The sequence below is a fragment of the Danio rerio genome, chromosome 6, assembly GCF_052040795.2.
Source record: "Danio rerio strain M-AB ecotype USA chromosome 6, GRCz13ab, whole genome shotgun sequence".
Classification (NCBI taxonomy): domain Eukaryota; kingdom Metazoa; phylum Chordata; class Actinopteri; order Cypriniformes; family Danionidae; genus Danio; species Danio rerio.
Window position 1 is genome coordinate 58666937 of NC_141026.1, and position 15830 is coordinate 58682766.

Here is a 15830-nt window from a genome sequence, read left to right on the forward strand (position 1 = left end):
ACCAACAACCATGCCATGTTTAAAGTCACTTAAATCATCTTTCTTCCCCATTCTGATGCTTGGTTTGAACTGCAGCAGATCGTCTTGACCATGTCCACGTACCTAAATGCATTGAGTTGCTGCCACGTGATGATGGGCTGATTAGTTGCGTCCATGAGCAGTTGGACAGGTGTACCTAATAAAGTGGCCGGAGAGTGTGTCATTGGATAACTAAACTAACCAAAAACTGATTTTCTTTCACACCATTAACTATTTCCCTTTTATTTTATTTAAATAGAAAAAAGCATTTCCAGCCAGCATTTTTTGGTGTTTTTCACCTAAATTCGACTGCCGTCACGTCATCTGTGGTTCAGAAAGAGACGGTCACGCTATCTGTACTTTAAATTGAGGTGCGCGTCTACTCGGTGTTTCGCGGTAAATTAAAGACGCGTGTGTTTAATGCGCTGGAGTTTTATAATCTTGTTTCACTTTATTTCGTGTGAATGAATTCAAATGATAATCAAAATTCGTCTCTTTTATTCATATTTGGATAAATAATTATCATGACTTTGCATGTAGGCTATGCTATTATTCCTTGGTTTTGCTGTAATTGTGTTTTATTTGCGAGTTTAAAACATAATTAACAGTATTAAATTCATTACCCAACTGTCATGACCACTCCTTTTCATATTTACAATCTACTAATTAGGTGTTTACTGTGTAAGTATGACTGTTTTATTGGTTTATTTGTATTTTCTGTAAATATAAATTCGACGACTCTTGAGAAATATGTTTGCTAGGAATATATGGCCATGGAACAAATAAACAATCAAGCCTCTGCGTTAAAAAAAAAAAAAAAAAAAGGTAATGTTTCATCCCTATTATAATGCAAGTATAGGTTACATTAAAAATGCAACATAAGAAAAAACTGAGGAAAATCCCTTTTTATATGCATTTTAAGATATACACACGTGTACATAAACAAACACACACACACATTTCTAACCTCGTGCTGGTCGGGTCATTTCGCTGTGTAGAAATGTGATAATGAAGGGATTAAGCCAAAGGCAGGTTGTATAACTTAATTTCACCCGTGATCGTACTTTCAGTTTTTCTGATGGACTAATAATTAATTCCCAAGACACAGAGAAGTCCACTACTCACTCAAAATAGTATGTGGCTTCCTCTACCGTAATACACCTAAAACACGAACTACCGTAAAAAAAAGTCGGCAATGACGGAAGCGTTTTCTCTACATCGACTGGTTATCTCGTCCAGTCAGTGGCGCAAAAAGGGGGTATGCAGTATATGCGGCGCATAGGGGCGCCACACATGGGGGGGGGGGGATATAATTATCCTTATTAAAAGTTTTAAATAATAAAAATAAATAAATATGTATTGTATATACAATGTATGTATTGTATATGTAAAAAACATTATTTTGCATTTTATACAAATATAACATTGTTATTGTTTAATTCAAAATCATTTAACACAATAACATGCAGTCACACAGCCTAGACTGTTCATGTAGATGTAACTGTTTAGATTTGTTTTTATTTTTATTAAAATAAACTGTCAAATCATACATAATGTCAACAGTTATATGGTTAATCTGAAAATTCGTCTTCATTTATTATTAATTAATTAATTTAATTATTAGTTTGCCAAAATAAGAGGATCACACAAAATTTGAACCCGCATACCCCTCAGTAAATGTGTAGTTGCGCCCCTGCGTCCACTTAAATGTTGTTTTAACAATAAGTCCATCTTAGAAATTGTTTTGTATGCTTTCGAACTATCACACATTATTTACACATTTGCTTGCTAACAGAAATGTTTATAAAAGAGTGTGTTTTCTGCAGCTTTGAGCAACTTATTTACTGTGGAGGAAAACAGAGATAACGTGCTTTCTAAGCTTGTAGAAACTTTTTGTTGTTTGTTTTTTACTTTAACAGTAGTACTTTGGCTGTTTGTGGCTGCAATATCCCTGGAAGTGAAGATTTTTTGATAATTTTAAAAGAGGGTAACTCTTATTCACAAACTCTTAATGCAATTTTAATTATTTAGTTCACACACAAATAAAACCCTGTCATAAGTTGCTTATCTTTCACTTGTTCAACCTGTTTAACTTTCCTTATTTTTTGAACACGAAGGAGATATATTGAGGGGCGAAGCAGTGGCGCGGTTGGTAGTGCTGTTGCCTCAAAGCAAGAAGGTCGCCGGTTCTATCCTCGGCTCAGTTGGCGTTTCTGGTTGCATGTTCTCCCTGCGGGTTTGCTCCGGTTTCCCCCACAGTCCAAACACATGCGGTACAGGTGAATTGGGTAGGCTAGATTGTCCGTAGTGTATGAATGTGTCTGTGGATGTTTCCCAGAGATGGGTTGCGGCTGGAAGGGCATCCGCTGTTTAAAAAACGTGCTGGATAAGTTGGCGGTTCATTCCGCTGTGGCGACCCCGGATTAATAAAGGGACTAAGCTGACAAGAAAATGAATGAATGAAAAAACAAATAATAGCAAGAATAATAATAATAATGATATTAATAATAATATTAATAATAATATGGTGGAATGAGATTTGTTGAAAATGATTTTAAAAAGAAAACACCCACTATTTGTTTGGCAAAATGTTTAAAATCGACTTATTGTTTAACCTTTGAACGTACACCATGGTAAACTGGCGGCTTAATGGTTAGCACTGTCACCTCAGAGCAACAAGGTTGCAGGTTTGAGTCCTGAGGTCAGTTGGCATTTCTGTGTGGAGTTTGCATGTTCTCCCCGTGTTGGTGTGTGCTTCTTTTGGGTGCTCCAGTTTCCCCCACAGTCCAAAGACGGGGTATAAGTGAATTGAATAAGCTAAATTTGCCATAGAGTGTGTGTGTATGTGAGAACATGAGTGTGTATGGGTGTTTCCCTGTACTGGGTTGCAGCTGAAAGGGCATCCACTGCGTAAAACATATGCTGGAATAGTTGGTGGTTACACAATTACTCTTTACAAGAAGTACCATGGGATTGTTAATGACCACAGAGAGTCAGCCCCTCAGTTTAATGTCTCATCTGCAAGTAGCACTCATTGAGCAGTATAGTGTCCCCTTCACTATACTGAGGCATTGGGAATCACACAGACCGCAGCTTCAGTGAGTAACCAGCCTTGGGTTAATATGGCTGTGGGATAAACATAAATGTTTGAAACCACATGAGTAAATAATGAGGAAATTGTTAATTTGGGTGAACTACCCCTTAAACAACTTTGTATGGAAATATTGAGGACTGATAGGAATGTTTGAGAACGTCTGCCTGTTCCCAGGTCCAGCAGATGTGAGAGAAACTGGATTTCTGACCTGATAATTGTCCGCAAACAGACCCTGATGGAGTAAACAGAGTCTGATGATTCTCTCCAGCAGAATGAGTCCTGCAGATCATACTGGCGTGTGGATCTGAAGCGCTGATAATGCTGTCTGTTCCTCTTCTTTCACTCGCTGATGTTCTGCTCTGTCACCGGCGCACGTTTACAGCAGTGTTTGTTGATCGATTCGATTTGCGTCTCGATGCACAATCAATTATAGAAACTGGTCTGCTTGGTTTATCAGCGGATCAACACTGCAGGAGCAATGCTAATCATTTACTCCTAGCTAGTGGGAATGTATTATATATATATATATATATATATATATATATATATATATATATATATATATATATATAATGGGGGAATTTTATGTTTAATAATTTATGATGAACTCTAATCAGAAATGAATATATGTATTTTACTAATTCTAATTTTACTAATTCTACTAATTCTTTTATATAACTATTTGTTATTCACCCAAATTGCATTCATTTTATATACATGCACACACACACACACAAACACACGCACACACACACACACACACACACACACACACACACACACACACACACACACACACACTCACACACACAATGACAGAAAAACAAAGATATGGACACAGACACACACATATGCAGACATACAAAAAAACATACATGGACACGGACAGATACACATGCACACACACACATGGACACACACACACACACACACACATATGCAGACACACAAAGACATGCATGGACACACACACATAGACATACACATACACACACACATATGCAGACACACAAAGACATACTTGAACACAGACATAGACAGAAACGCATGTACAAACACACACACACACACACAAACACACACACACACACACACAGACACACACTAACAGAAAAGCAAAGACATGGACACAGACACACACACACACACAGACACACGAAGACAAACACACAAACACACACACACACACACACACACACACACACACACACACACACACACACACACACACACACACACACACACACACATACACACACACACACACACATATGCAGACACACAAAGACATACATGGACACAGGCATATACAGAAATGCATGCACAAACACACACACACACACACACACACACACACACACACACACACACACACACACACACACACACATATATATGCAGACACACAAAGACATACATGGACACAGACATATACAGAAACGCATGCACAAACACACACACACACACACATGCACACACACACACACACACACACACACACTCACACACACACACTGACAGAAAAGCAAAGACATGCACACAGACACACACACAAACACACGAAGACAAACACACACACACACACACACACACACACACACACATACACATATGCAGACACACAAAGACATACTGTACATCCAGACATACACAGACACACACACACACACACACACACACACACACATAGAAGCAGACACACAAATACACACACACAAGGACACACACACAAAGACACACACACATGGACAGACACACATAGACACACACACATGGACACACACACACACACACATACACACTGACATAAGCAAAGATACACATGGACACAGAGACACAGACACACACATAGACAGACACACACATAGATCCAGAAACACTCAGATCCAGACACACATACATAGACATAGATGCTGACACACACAGAGACAAAGCCGCACAATGATGCAGACACACATACACACAAAGACACGCAGTCGCAGACATAGACACACACACACACACACACACACTATTGTCTGTCATTGCATTAGTCAGTATCCGCCTCTGCGTGACATTTCCTCGATGAGGTTTTGATGATGGCTGCAGGGCTTTAACAGTGTAATGATCCCGCCTGGACGTGTGTGTGTGTGAGTGTGTGTGTGAAGATCAGGGTCACAGAACACGTAACTTCATCCGCTCTGTCATACACACTCATACACCTTTAATCAAACATGTGCAGATGGGCTGAATCACAGCATTAGTTCTGCTCTGCTTCTGTTATTGTGCTGTACTGATCTGAACTGTAGTGTGTGTGTGTGTGTGTGTGTGTGTGTGTGTGTGTATGTGTGTCTGTGTGTAGGCCGCTGATGTCTGCAGGTTTACACACGCTGATGTAAAAGCTCATCCATCAAGCATGCTGAAAGCAGAAACAAACGCATGTCAAATGAGAACATCTGTACTGCGCTGTGTGTGTGTGTGTGTGTTAAAGAAACACCTCAACACCATCAGCGCTTTATATCAAACCTGATGCATTTAAAGGAAAAAAACAGAAAAAAAAAAATGATGTATTTATTGCATATTTATTTTATACACTCACCGGCCAGTTTATTAGGTACACCCTACTTGTACCAGTTTGGACCCCCTTTTGCCTTCAGAACTGTCTACACCATTAATACAAGGCAGGATGAATCCATGCTTTCATGTTATTGAAGCCACACTCTGATCCGACCATCCGAATGTGGCAGTAGAAATAGAGACTCATCAGAGCAGGCAACGTTTCTCCAATCTTCTATTGTCCAGTTTTGGTGAGTCTGTGTGAATTGTAGCCTCAGTTTCCTGTTCTTAGCTGACAGGAGCGGCACCCGGTGTGCTCTTCTGCTGCTGTAGCTCATCCGCCTCAAGGTTGGACGTGTTGTGTGTTCAGAGATGCTCTTCTGCAGACCTCGGTTGTAGCGAGTGCTTATTTGAGTTACTGTTGCCTTTCCTTTAGCTGGAACCAGTCTGGCCATTCTCCTCTGCCATCAACAAGGCATTTGCGCCCACAGAACTGCCGCTCACTGGATATTTACTCTTTTTCAGACTATTCTCTGTGAACCCTAGAGATGGTTGTGCGTGAACATCCCAGTAGATCAGCAGTTTCTGAAACACCAACAACCATGCCACGTTCAAAGTCACTTAAATCCCCTTTCTTCCCCATTCTGATGCTCGGTTTGAACTGCAGCAGATCATCTTGACCACGTTTACATGCCTAAATTGAGTTACTGCCATGTGATTGGCTGATTAGACATATGCATTAACGAGCAGCCGGACAGGTGTACCTAATAAAGTGGCCAGAGAGTGTATACTATAAAAGTAAAAAAAATCAAAAGCAAATGTTAAATATTTTATTTATATTTGAATTAAAACAGCTTTAAAAAAAAAAAAAGATATTTCTGTACTAAGAGTTATTTGTAATTAGGTCTGTATATATATATATATTTGTTTTTATTAACTTTAATTAATTTTATTTAAATTATTCATCAAGTAAAACTAAATAAAAATTTGCAATAAACATGAAATATTTTTCTAAATATTATTTCATTTAATATTTATTTTATTTAAGTAAAAATAAATAAATTCACAGCAAGGAGGTCGCTGGTTCGAAGCTCAGCTCAGTTGGCGTTTCTCAGTGGAGTTTGCATGTTCTCCCTGCGTTCGCGTGGGTTTCCTCCACAGTCCAAAGACATGCTAAATTTACTGAAGTGTATGAGTGTGTGTATGAATGAGTGTGTGGATGTTTCCCAGAGATGGGTTGCGGCTGGAAGGGCATCCGCTGCAGAAAAACGTGCTTGATTATCGGTTCATTCCGTTGTGGTGACCCCGGATTAATAAAGGGACTAAGCTGACAAGAAAATGAATGAATGAATGAATAAAAAGTTTTAAAAGTATTTAATAAAAAAACTACAAAAACGAATTTGTTAATTTCAATCAAGCCTGAAATTATTCATTATTTCAAGATTATTCATACACCTATATATATAGATTTATACTATATTATAGATTTATAGTAGGCATTCAACCATGTCCCATGTGACATTCTGTGGAGGGTGCTCTGGGAGTATGGGGATCTGTTGAGGGCCGTCTCGTCCCTGTTTGAACAGAGTAGGAGTCTGGTTTCGCATTGCCGGCAATAAGTCAGACTTGTTTCCCATTGCATGTTGGGCCGCCCTTTGTCACCATTTCTGTTCATAATTTTTATGGACAAAATTTCAAAGCCCAGCCTTGGGCTGGAGAGGGTCCGGTTCGAGGACCACAGGACCTCATCTCTGTTATTCGCAGACAATGTTGTTCTGTTGGCATTGAACATGGAGCTTCATCATGCACTGGGGCGGTTTGCTGCAGGGTGTGACGCAGCTGGGATGAGAATCAGCACCTCCAATTCCGAGGCCATGGTGCTCCATGGGAAAAAGGTGGTTTGACATCTCCAGGTTGGTGTGAAGTCATTACCCCAGGTGGAGGAGTTCGAGTATCTTGGGGTTTTGTTCCAGTGAGGGAAGAATGGAGCGTGAGATTGACAGGCAGATTGGTGCAGGGGCAGCAGTTAAGCGGTCGATATACCGGTACGTTGTGATAAAGAAGGAGCTGAGCCGAAAGACAAAGCTCTCGGTTTACTGGTCCTTCTACGTTCCTACTCTCAACTATGGTCGTGAGCTTTGGATCATGACCGAAAGGTCAAGATCTCGGATACAAGTGGCTGAAATGAGTTTCCTTCGCAGGGTGGCAGGGTGCACCCTTATAGATAGGGTGAGGAGCTCTGACACCTAGGAGGAGCTTGGAGTAGAGCCGCTGCTCCTCCACATTGAGAGAAGTCAGCTGAGGTGGCTCAGGCATCTGTTTCGGTTTGCCTACCTAGGAAAGTGTTCCAGGCATGTCCCACCGGGAGGAGGCCTCAGGAAAGACCCTGGACACTTTAGAAGGACTATATGTCTCGGCCGGCCTGGGAACACCTCGGGATCCCCCAGGAGGAGCTGGAGGAAGTGTCTGGGTAAAGGGAAGCCTGAGGTTCTCACCTAACGCCCCATTCACACGGGGCTTCAGCGTCAACGCTGAAGGCGTGTCTTAAGTTGGGGCTGAAGTGATCGTCATAGAAGTGTCAGCCAATGAAATTCAGTCAGCAATAGGCCACTGTCTAGCTGGTGTATTTGCATACAGCGATCTGATTGGCTGACGCTTCCGTTGGTGCTTGAAAAGTTGAGCTGGTCCCAACTTCTGTAGCGAGCAACGCCTCTGAATCGGCGCTGACGGATCCACAATGCAGTTCGGCAATGCCTGACGTCACCCCTTCAAAGTGAATGGGAAGCGTCGAAGCTGACGCCCCGTGTGAATGGGGCGTAAGACTGCTGCCCCTGCAACTGGACCCCGGAAAAGTGGACAAAAATGAATGAATGAATGAATGAATGAATATAGATTTATATATTTTTATATATTTTTTTGATTTATTTCAATTTGTTTGACTATATGGTTTATTTATTTCTAATAAAAATATTTAGGTTATTTAATATTTATTTGTGCCGTATATCATGTATTTTCACAAGATTGACCTTTTGTTTTATGAACCAAAAACTCATCATAAGCAAAGTCTTGAAAAACCGTAGATATTTATTGATGATTTCAATTGTATTTTTAGCCATACATCTGCATTTTTGGGTGGACGTTAAGGGTGCTGGTTTTGGGGAAAACAGGAGCGGTGTCAATTCATCAGCCTCAACCCAACACAGAATGAGCAGAAAACAATCAAATCACTCGAGGAAAGCAATCTGGAAACGTCTTGGCACACACAAATCATCAATAAACATGTAGATCTTGGGATTTCTAAAAAAAATAACCGATAAAAAAAAACCTGTCAGATGGCCTCTTTCGTTTCTCATTGTGAATTGCGCCATGTTGTCTGTCAAATGGGACGGAATCGATCCACAACAATGATCTGGATAATTAGCTGAAAAGCAACACAACACATATAATGCATGACGAGACGAAACCAAAGCTCACCAAACGTGTCAAAAAATCATGTTTCACTCTGAAATCGAACTGAGAAAGAATTAATAACATTTTGCAGAAAGCAAATGAAGCCTATTTGTATTGCAACATGTTTTTTTTTCTTACAAAACCCATCTTTTGGCTCCAGAATTCACTTACATAACTTATAAATACATTTTTTTTTCGTACTGCAGCTTCAAAATCCACTGTCTACAATATAAAGCCTGGAGGAGCCAGAATATCACTTAATAAAACCCCAACTGTGTTTGTCTGAAAGACGAGAATGCCTGAGGGCGAGTAAATGATGAGATAATTTTCATTTATAATCCAACTAAAAACACAATAATTTATCTGTATCTTTAAATATTAAAATGAGCTGTGTTTATTATGTGATTCCTGTTTACACGGATTTCAGATATGGAAGGTGATTGGGGACAAAATTGGATCAACACACTGCCAAAATGTCAACAATCTCAATAGCCAATAAAAGGCCAGTATATGAGACTATATTTGCATATTCGATGCAATAGTATTTTGGGGTGTACGAACATCAGACATCTTGTTTTGGTCATGAAGTTGTTATATGAGCAATATCACACGAGTAGCAATGAGATATGGCTGTATATCAGCACTGGTGGGAGGCGTGCGATGCCTTAGCGTCCCACCAGTGCTGATATACAGCCATATCTCACTGTTAGGAGTGCGATATTGCATTTATACAACAGCTCAACGACACAATCGTGTATATAAATAAGAAAATCAAGCACAGAGAGTCTAAAAACCCCTTTTTATTAGGAACTACTTTCTCCTGTAGCTGACGTCAGAACCGCTGAAGCCGTTATTAATTCACCAACGTCACTTTAGAGCTAGTGTTTGAATGACTCTGTCTAAAGTGATGACAAAACTGCTGATTTTGCTCACACTTTAAGATTATAAGACTGAACGTGACATGAAATGCCATCAGTCTACAGAGATATCTTCTTACAGCGTTACAGTCTACAGTATTTCTCTGTTGCAATCGGAATCTCACAATAATTAACCCCGAAAAAAGCAATTCAATCACTACCAGACTGCTGTTGTGTTTGTGATAAGGAAAAACGCTAAACACATGCGGACTTTGCTTCTTTCTTTCTGCCAGAACAACACACATTCCTGATATGCGAGCAAATCAGTATAAATACAGCACTACAACATACAAAAGAGAGAGATCATCTAAACTGCCAACATGTCTCTGTAAATCCGAGAGAACGGGGGTGTTCGGGGGTGAATTACACTGATAAGAACCGGGATAGGATGCAGCGGGTTTTGGGCGGCTGCTGCGATCGGGTACTGTACCAAAGTTGGCAACCTGGTGGTGTTTGCAGACTGTACCAAAAAGGGGGTTTGGTGAAATAACGGGAGTTTTCCGGAAGAAATAAATAACGGGATGGTTGTGGGAGATTGGTCTGAACTATGGGATACTCATAGGAAAAACAGGAGTGTTGGCAGGTATGCATAGCAGTTTTATAATGATTTGATCTGCTGTAGTTCGAAATCAGACTGTAATACACTTATAAGCGTTAGCGCTTATTATGCGGTTCTGGCGTCATCTTGTGGATAGAAAATGTCAACTGTCTTTGGTCTACACAATAGCCCCTTTCACACATACAGACCTTTCCGGAAAATTGCCGGCAAGGTTGTATGTGTGAACAGGTCCTTTTTGAAAATACCGGTAAATTCGTTCTGGCTATTTTCCGGAAGGAGAAGTTGTAACATTATCAGCAATTTGCCGGAATGCTGCGCTGTGTGAATGCAGAAGGAAGATTGCCGTAATAAGCGTGTGCACGTCTAGAACGTGCTGACGAGACGTCTGCTTTAGCCAATCACAACAGTCAGACGCATTTACGTCCGCGCAGTTTGTGAGAATAAAAGCCTTTGAATATTTTTCCAGACACATTTAGCTGCTAGAATTTAGTCAGATCACGTTTATATGTTCTTCTTAATGCCAACTGTGTAAATAATCATCGGATGAGATGCTTATGATAAGCCGTTGTTTGTTTACCTTCAAGCTGTGCGTGTGCCTGTGAAACAGCCTGTGAGCGCCTGCACACGCACATATTATGAACATCTCGACATGCGAAAGTGATCCTGCGAAAGTTGTTCACAATATTGATCATCCACAGAGTTTGTAATTTAGTCAAATGTTTACAAATACAAGCGCAGCCGTTTAAAGCTCATTTGTGGTGAATGATGTCAGAATTTACCGGTATTTTGGAATGGATGTGTGAATGCTCTTTTCTGGGAAAATTCCGTAACGTCCTCGCCTGTGTGAACAGCGCTTTTTTGAATATACCGGTAGTCTTTCCGGAAATTTTCCGGATATTTACCGGTATCACTGTGTGAAAGGGGCTATAGGCAAGTTAATGGCCGCCGACGAGATTCTCTCTCAGAAATTGTAAATATTTTAAAATAGGTACTATTCTTACAAATAAACTGCAAAGTTGCGATCTAAACAACTACATTCTCCACTAAAAATGCCTCAAAAGTATATTTTGTTGTGTAACAGCAGGAATATTTGTCAAACTGTAGTGTCTCTGCTTGTTGCTGGCTGTATGTAGGCGGAGTAATACACAAAGGGTAAAGAGGCTGTACGGGTGCTGATATTGCTTAAATATATCTTGGCTATCAGCCAATCAGATTCTAGAACCAGACAGAACTGTTATAAAAATGACTTATCTGCTTACAAAACTAAAAAAAGTAACAGCACTCGTCCAGCCCCTTCACACTTGTGTATCACTCCACCCAAATACAGCGACAAGCAGAGGACAAGCTACAGTTTGACAAATATTGCAGCTGTTGGACAACATAATGTACTTTTAAGGCTTTTTTCAGGCGAGAATGTAGTGGTTTAGATTTCAACTATGCAGTTTACTTATAAGGAAAGTGCCTATTTTAAAATATATATCATTTCTGAGAGAAGGCGTGAAGGCAGCCATTAACCTGTCATTGAGCAAAGACGATTGAGGATGTTCATCCACAAAATGGCCATAGAGACAGCATAGTAAGCCCTTAGAGAAAAATAGCGTAATTTTAAACTACAGCTGATCAAATCATTATTTAACAGGGAAATGACTTTCTAAGGCCCCATTTACACTAATGTGTTTTAGTTTGAAAACGCATAAGTTTTGCTACGGTTACGCCATCCATCCACACTATGCCGGAGTTTTCAAGCGCCGAAAACAGATCGTTTTGTAAACGCTGGAGAGGCTGTTTTCATTTTGAAACGCTGCTGCACCGTCTCAATGTGGATGGGGAAATACGGAGACATCTGAAAATGGAGGCGGGGCTGCTGAGATTCGCTACCTGATTGAGGCTTTTGTGTCATTGCGTATCCTTCCCTTATTCGTCAAGCCCCTATCACATGACTATAACACATGGCTTTAAGGCTACCGGAAGACAGCAGACCAGCCTTCACTGTAAACAACAACATGGACACAGAAATGGGAGCGTTGTTTGCACTATTGTCTGTTTTAGGCGCAATTGTGCAGTTATTCATGTTACGTTTAGTAACAACTGGACCTCGTCGTCTGTCCTCAAAACTACCTTTCTTGCTTTCTTTGCCATCGCGTTCGTTGTTCAACCGGCGTTTGTTGTCTAACAATAACCAAATGCTGAGCGAGACACATGCTTCCTGTTTATAGAACGTGCATGCCCAGAGTGCACGAATGGTCACGTGATATACGTTTTTGGTGGCATAGTGTGGACGGAGATATGTTCAGAAACGCTTGGTGAAACGCTAGTGTTTTAAAACTAAATCGGACTAAAGTAAATGGGGCCTAGGTCGATCTCTCTCTTTTGTATGTTGTAGTGATGTATTTATAGTAATATTGTGTTCTGATTGTAACAGGGAAACACTAGGAAATCTCTTGACTGATGGCAATTCATGTTGTTCAGCCTTATAATCTTAAAATGTGAGCAAAATCACTAATCACTAAAATTTTTCATTTAGACATTTAGGGCTCTATTTTGACAGTCCATGCACAAAACAGAAAATGCAGGGCGTAAACGCTTTCAGGGCGTGTCAGAATCCATATTTGCTAATTTAAGTACGGAAAAATCCGCTTTGCGCCGTGGCGGATGGTCTAAAAGGGTTGAGCTTATTTTCTTAATGAGTTATAGGTGTGTTTTGAGAATAAACCAATCAGAGTCTCATCTCCCATTCCCTTTAAGAGCCAGCTGCGTCGCGCCATAAGCGCATTTGCTATTTACAGGACGTAAAGTAAGTGTAAGTGGAAAAACTGAGCATTTCACTAGCAAACAGTTAACAGTTTTTTTTAACAGAAAACAGTTAAACAAAGCATCTACCAAGCGAGAATGAGAGATAAGGCATCTCATAATCTACTTTTACTTTTGCTCTCTTGGATAGGGAAACCTTTACGCACAGACATCAATTAGCCTATACATAATTAATTTTGTTTGTTAAGCGCAAAGATTTTTTCAAAACTATTTCTAAATTCAGTTCTAATTTCCAGCAAACGAATAAATAAACAATAATAAAAAAGTGTGATCAAAGGTATACTAAAACACATGCTGTGCCCCATATGGTCTAAAACCTGCAGGTGGGCAAATCTACGCTTGTTTTTAATAAAACTAATATAAATATGGATATAATAAATAATACTGCTAATAATAATAACATTATACAAAAGCAAATAGTTATGAATGAACTGAAAAAGCCCCCCGAGATGAAGAAGACATAAAAGCAGTGGTTTTTCATATTTATGTAGGCTAGAAAATAATATGTTTTGTAATATATTAATACTTTATATTTATATCCTTATTATTCTTAGTATTCTTATTATATCCTATACATCCTTATTATTTGAATTCTTTTTCATATGTAAAGATATTTGCGTATTGCTCTACATTTTGTGTGTATTAAGCAGTGTGTAAGTGAGGCGCATAACTAACGCACTCTGCGATGGACTTTAGACCGGGTTTGTTTTGGTCAATAGAAAAATCTATTATAGATTCTCAAAATAGCAACGCGCCAGCAGTGCGCCTCAGAACGCCTTCCTTTTTAGACCAGAACGCCTATGGGCGCACATATGAGCGCAAATGCATTTGCTATTTAAACAGCGTAGCGCAACGCCTCAAAACCACTCCTGCGCCAAGCTGAAACTACCAAACAACAATTGTGGCGCATCATGCGCCGGGTGTATGATAGGGCCCAGAGTTTTCAGTATTTGAGTTGAAAACGGTGTTGCATTAAAATAATGGGACAACACATTATAAACTCCTTAACCGAGGCTTCATGCTATAAAAATAAAATCTCTTAAATCATATTCTGTCGATTTCAGGAGTGAAGCATGATCTGGACTTGTTTTAGTGAGATTCACCCCAATATATCCGCAACTTTTATCCACCAGCTTGTATTTTACAAAAAAGTTTCTAAAAAATAAATACAAATATTCTCAAGACTAATTTACTGTCTCCAACAAACCCACCCCAACTCATTCTTGTCTTCAGTCATCCTCGTTTTTTGTTAGTCTTCATTAGGTCACCCTGACAATATTCATCCAAAAGAAATTGTCCGATTGTTTGCGTACTTTAGTCCATTGTCAGGATGAATAAATAAATAAATAGAAAGCAATAAATACATAAATAGTAGAACTTTCTTCTGGTCCATTTATGTCTTTAAATAAATACAGATTATACGTTTTTCCTTGAACGTTTAGCCATTTCAGTTGCCTTTGTAATGATCCAAATCCTTATTTATTTCCACAGATGGCCAAACAAAATGACACAAAAAGTGAAGAGCGAGGTGCGTATGGCACGGCCCCGTTTCTCCAGCTCTCGCTGACAGATATTGGAGGACTGCCCACACCACTGCTCTTCTCCTTCAATACAGTATACTTGTCCTATTACGTTTCCTACAAGACAAGAAGTCATTTAAGGAAGTCCAAAAACGGGTGACATTAAAACTCCCCAAACTGACTGCTAGGGATTCAGAAAACCTCACCAAAAACAAACAAATAAGAAGCTGCTGCTGTTGCAGGGAGGAAAAAAACAACAACTCCATTTTGTTTAACGGATGCAGATCGAGATGATGCTAGGATCCCTCTTCTTCAACTTGGGCTGGGGGGGCGTAATATCCAGCCAGTTGCCTGAATCTCGGCCCCCAGTCGCTTAGATATGAAAAATCCTGCTCTGAGGTGGTGGAAAGCGTGCGGATGGAGCTCAAGGATAGCGCCGGCGAACTGCTGCCCTCGAAAGCGTAAGTCTGGAAGGAGTCGTACGGCGGCACTGATAGATCCGCATCTGCTTGCTCCACCTTCTTGCGGATGTAGCCTTTAAAAAGCGAGAAGTCTGCCGGTCCGCCGTCCCCCATCACTCTGTTCTGAATCCACTGCGGGACGGAGCGCAGGTCCGGGCCCGAATCGGAGTTTTTGACCTCGGGGAAGTCGTAGAGGCTGCGGAGGGCGCTCATGTCGTAGGCTTGCGTGTCCTGCTCGCCGCCGCCCTCATCGTTATATTTGATGACGTTGTCCCGCATGTCTTCTTCATCCTCGGACATCCGCTGACCCTTCCGGTGGCGTTTGAGGGTTAAGATTAGCAGCACCAGAACTGTAGGAGCAAACAGACAGACAGAAGTAAGTAAAGTGTAGAGTTGAGGTCAAAATTATTTACTCAAATGAGGTTTAACAGGTGGCGCAGTAGGTAGTGTTGCCTCACAGCAAGA

The 15830-nt window shown here is 40.4% G+C and overlaps 1 protein-coding gene and 1 long non-coding RNA gene across 5 annotated transcripts in view; one reads left to right on the forward strand and one right to left on the reverse strand.

The window, feature by feature from the left end:
• LOC147843698 (uncharacterized) overlaps positions 1-15830 on the forward strand; it is a 341063-nt gene that overhangs the window by 138250 nt on the left and 186983 nt on the right. The gene's annotated exons all lie outside the window — the stretch shown is intronic.
• cdh22 (cadherin 22) overlaps positions 8716-15830 on the reverse strand; it is a 487421-nt gene continuing 480306 nt past the window's right edge. For all 4 annotated transcript variants that reach the window (NM_001443453.1, NM_001443451.1, NM_001443452.1 and 1 more), the window contains 1 exon segment: positions 8716-15715. In NM_001443453.1, coding sequence (NP_001430382.1) covers positions 15201-15715 — 515 coding nt within the window. In that variant the 3' untranslated portion in view covers positions 8716-15200.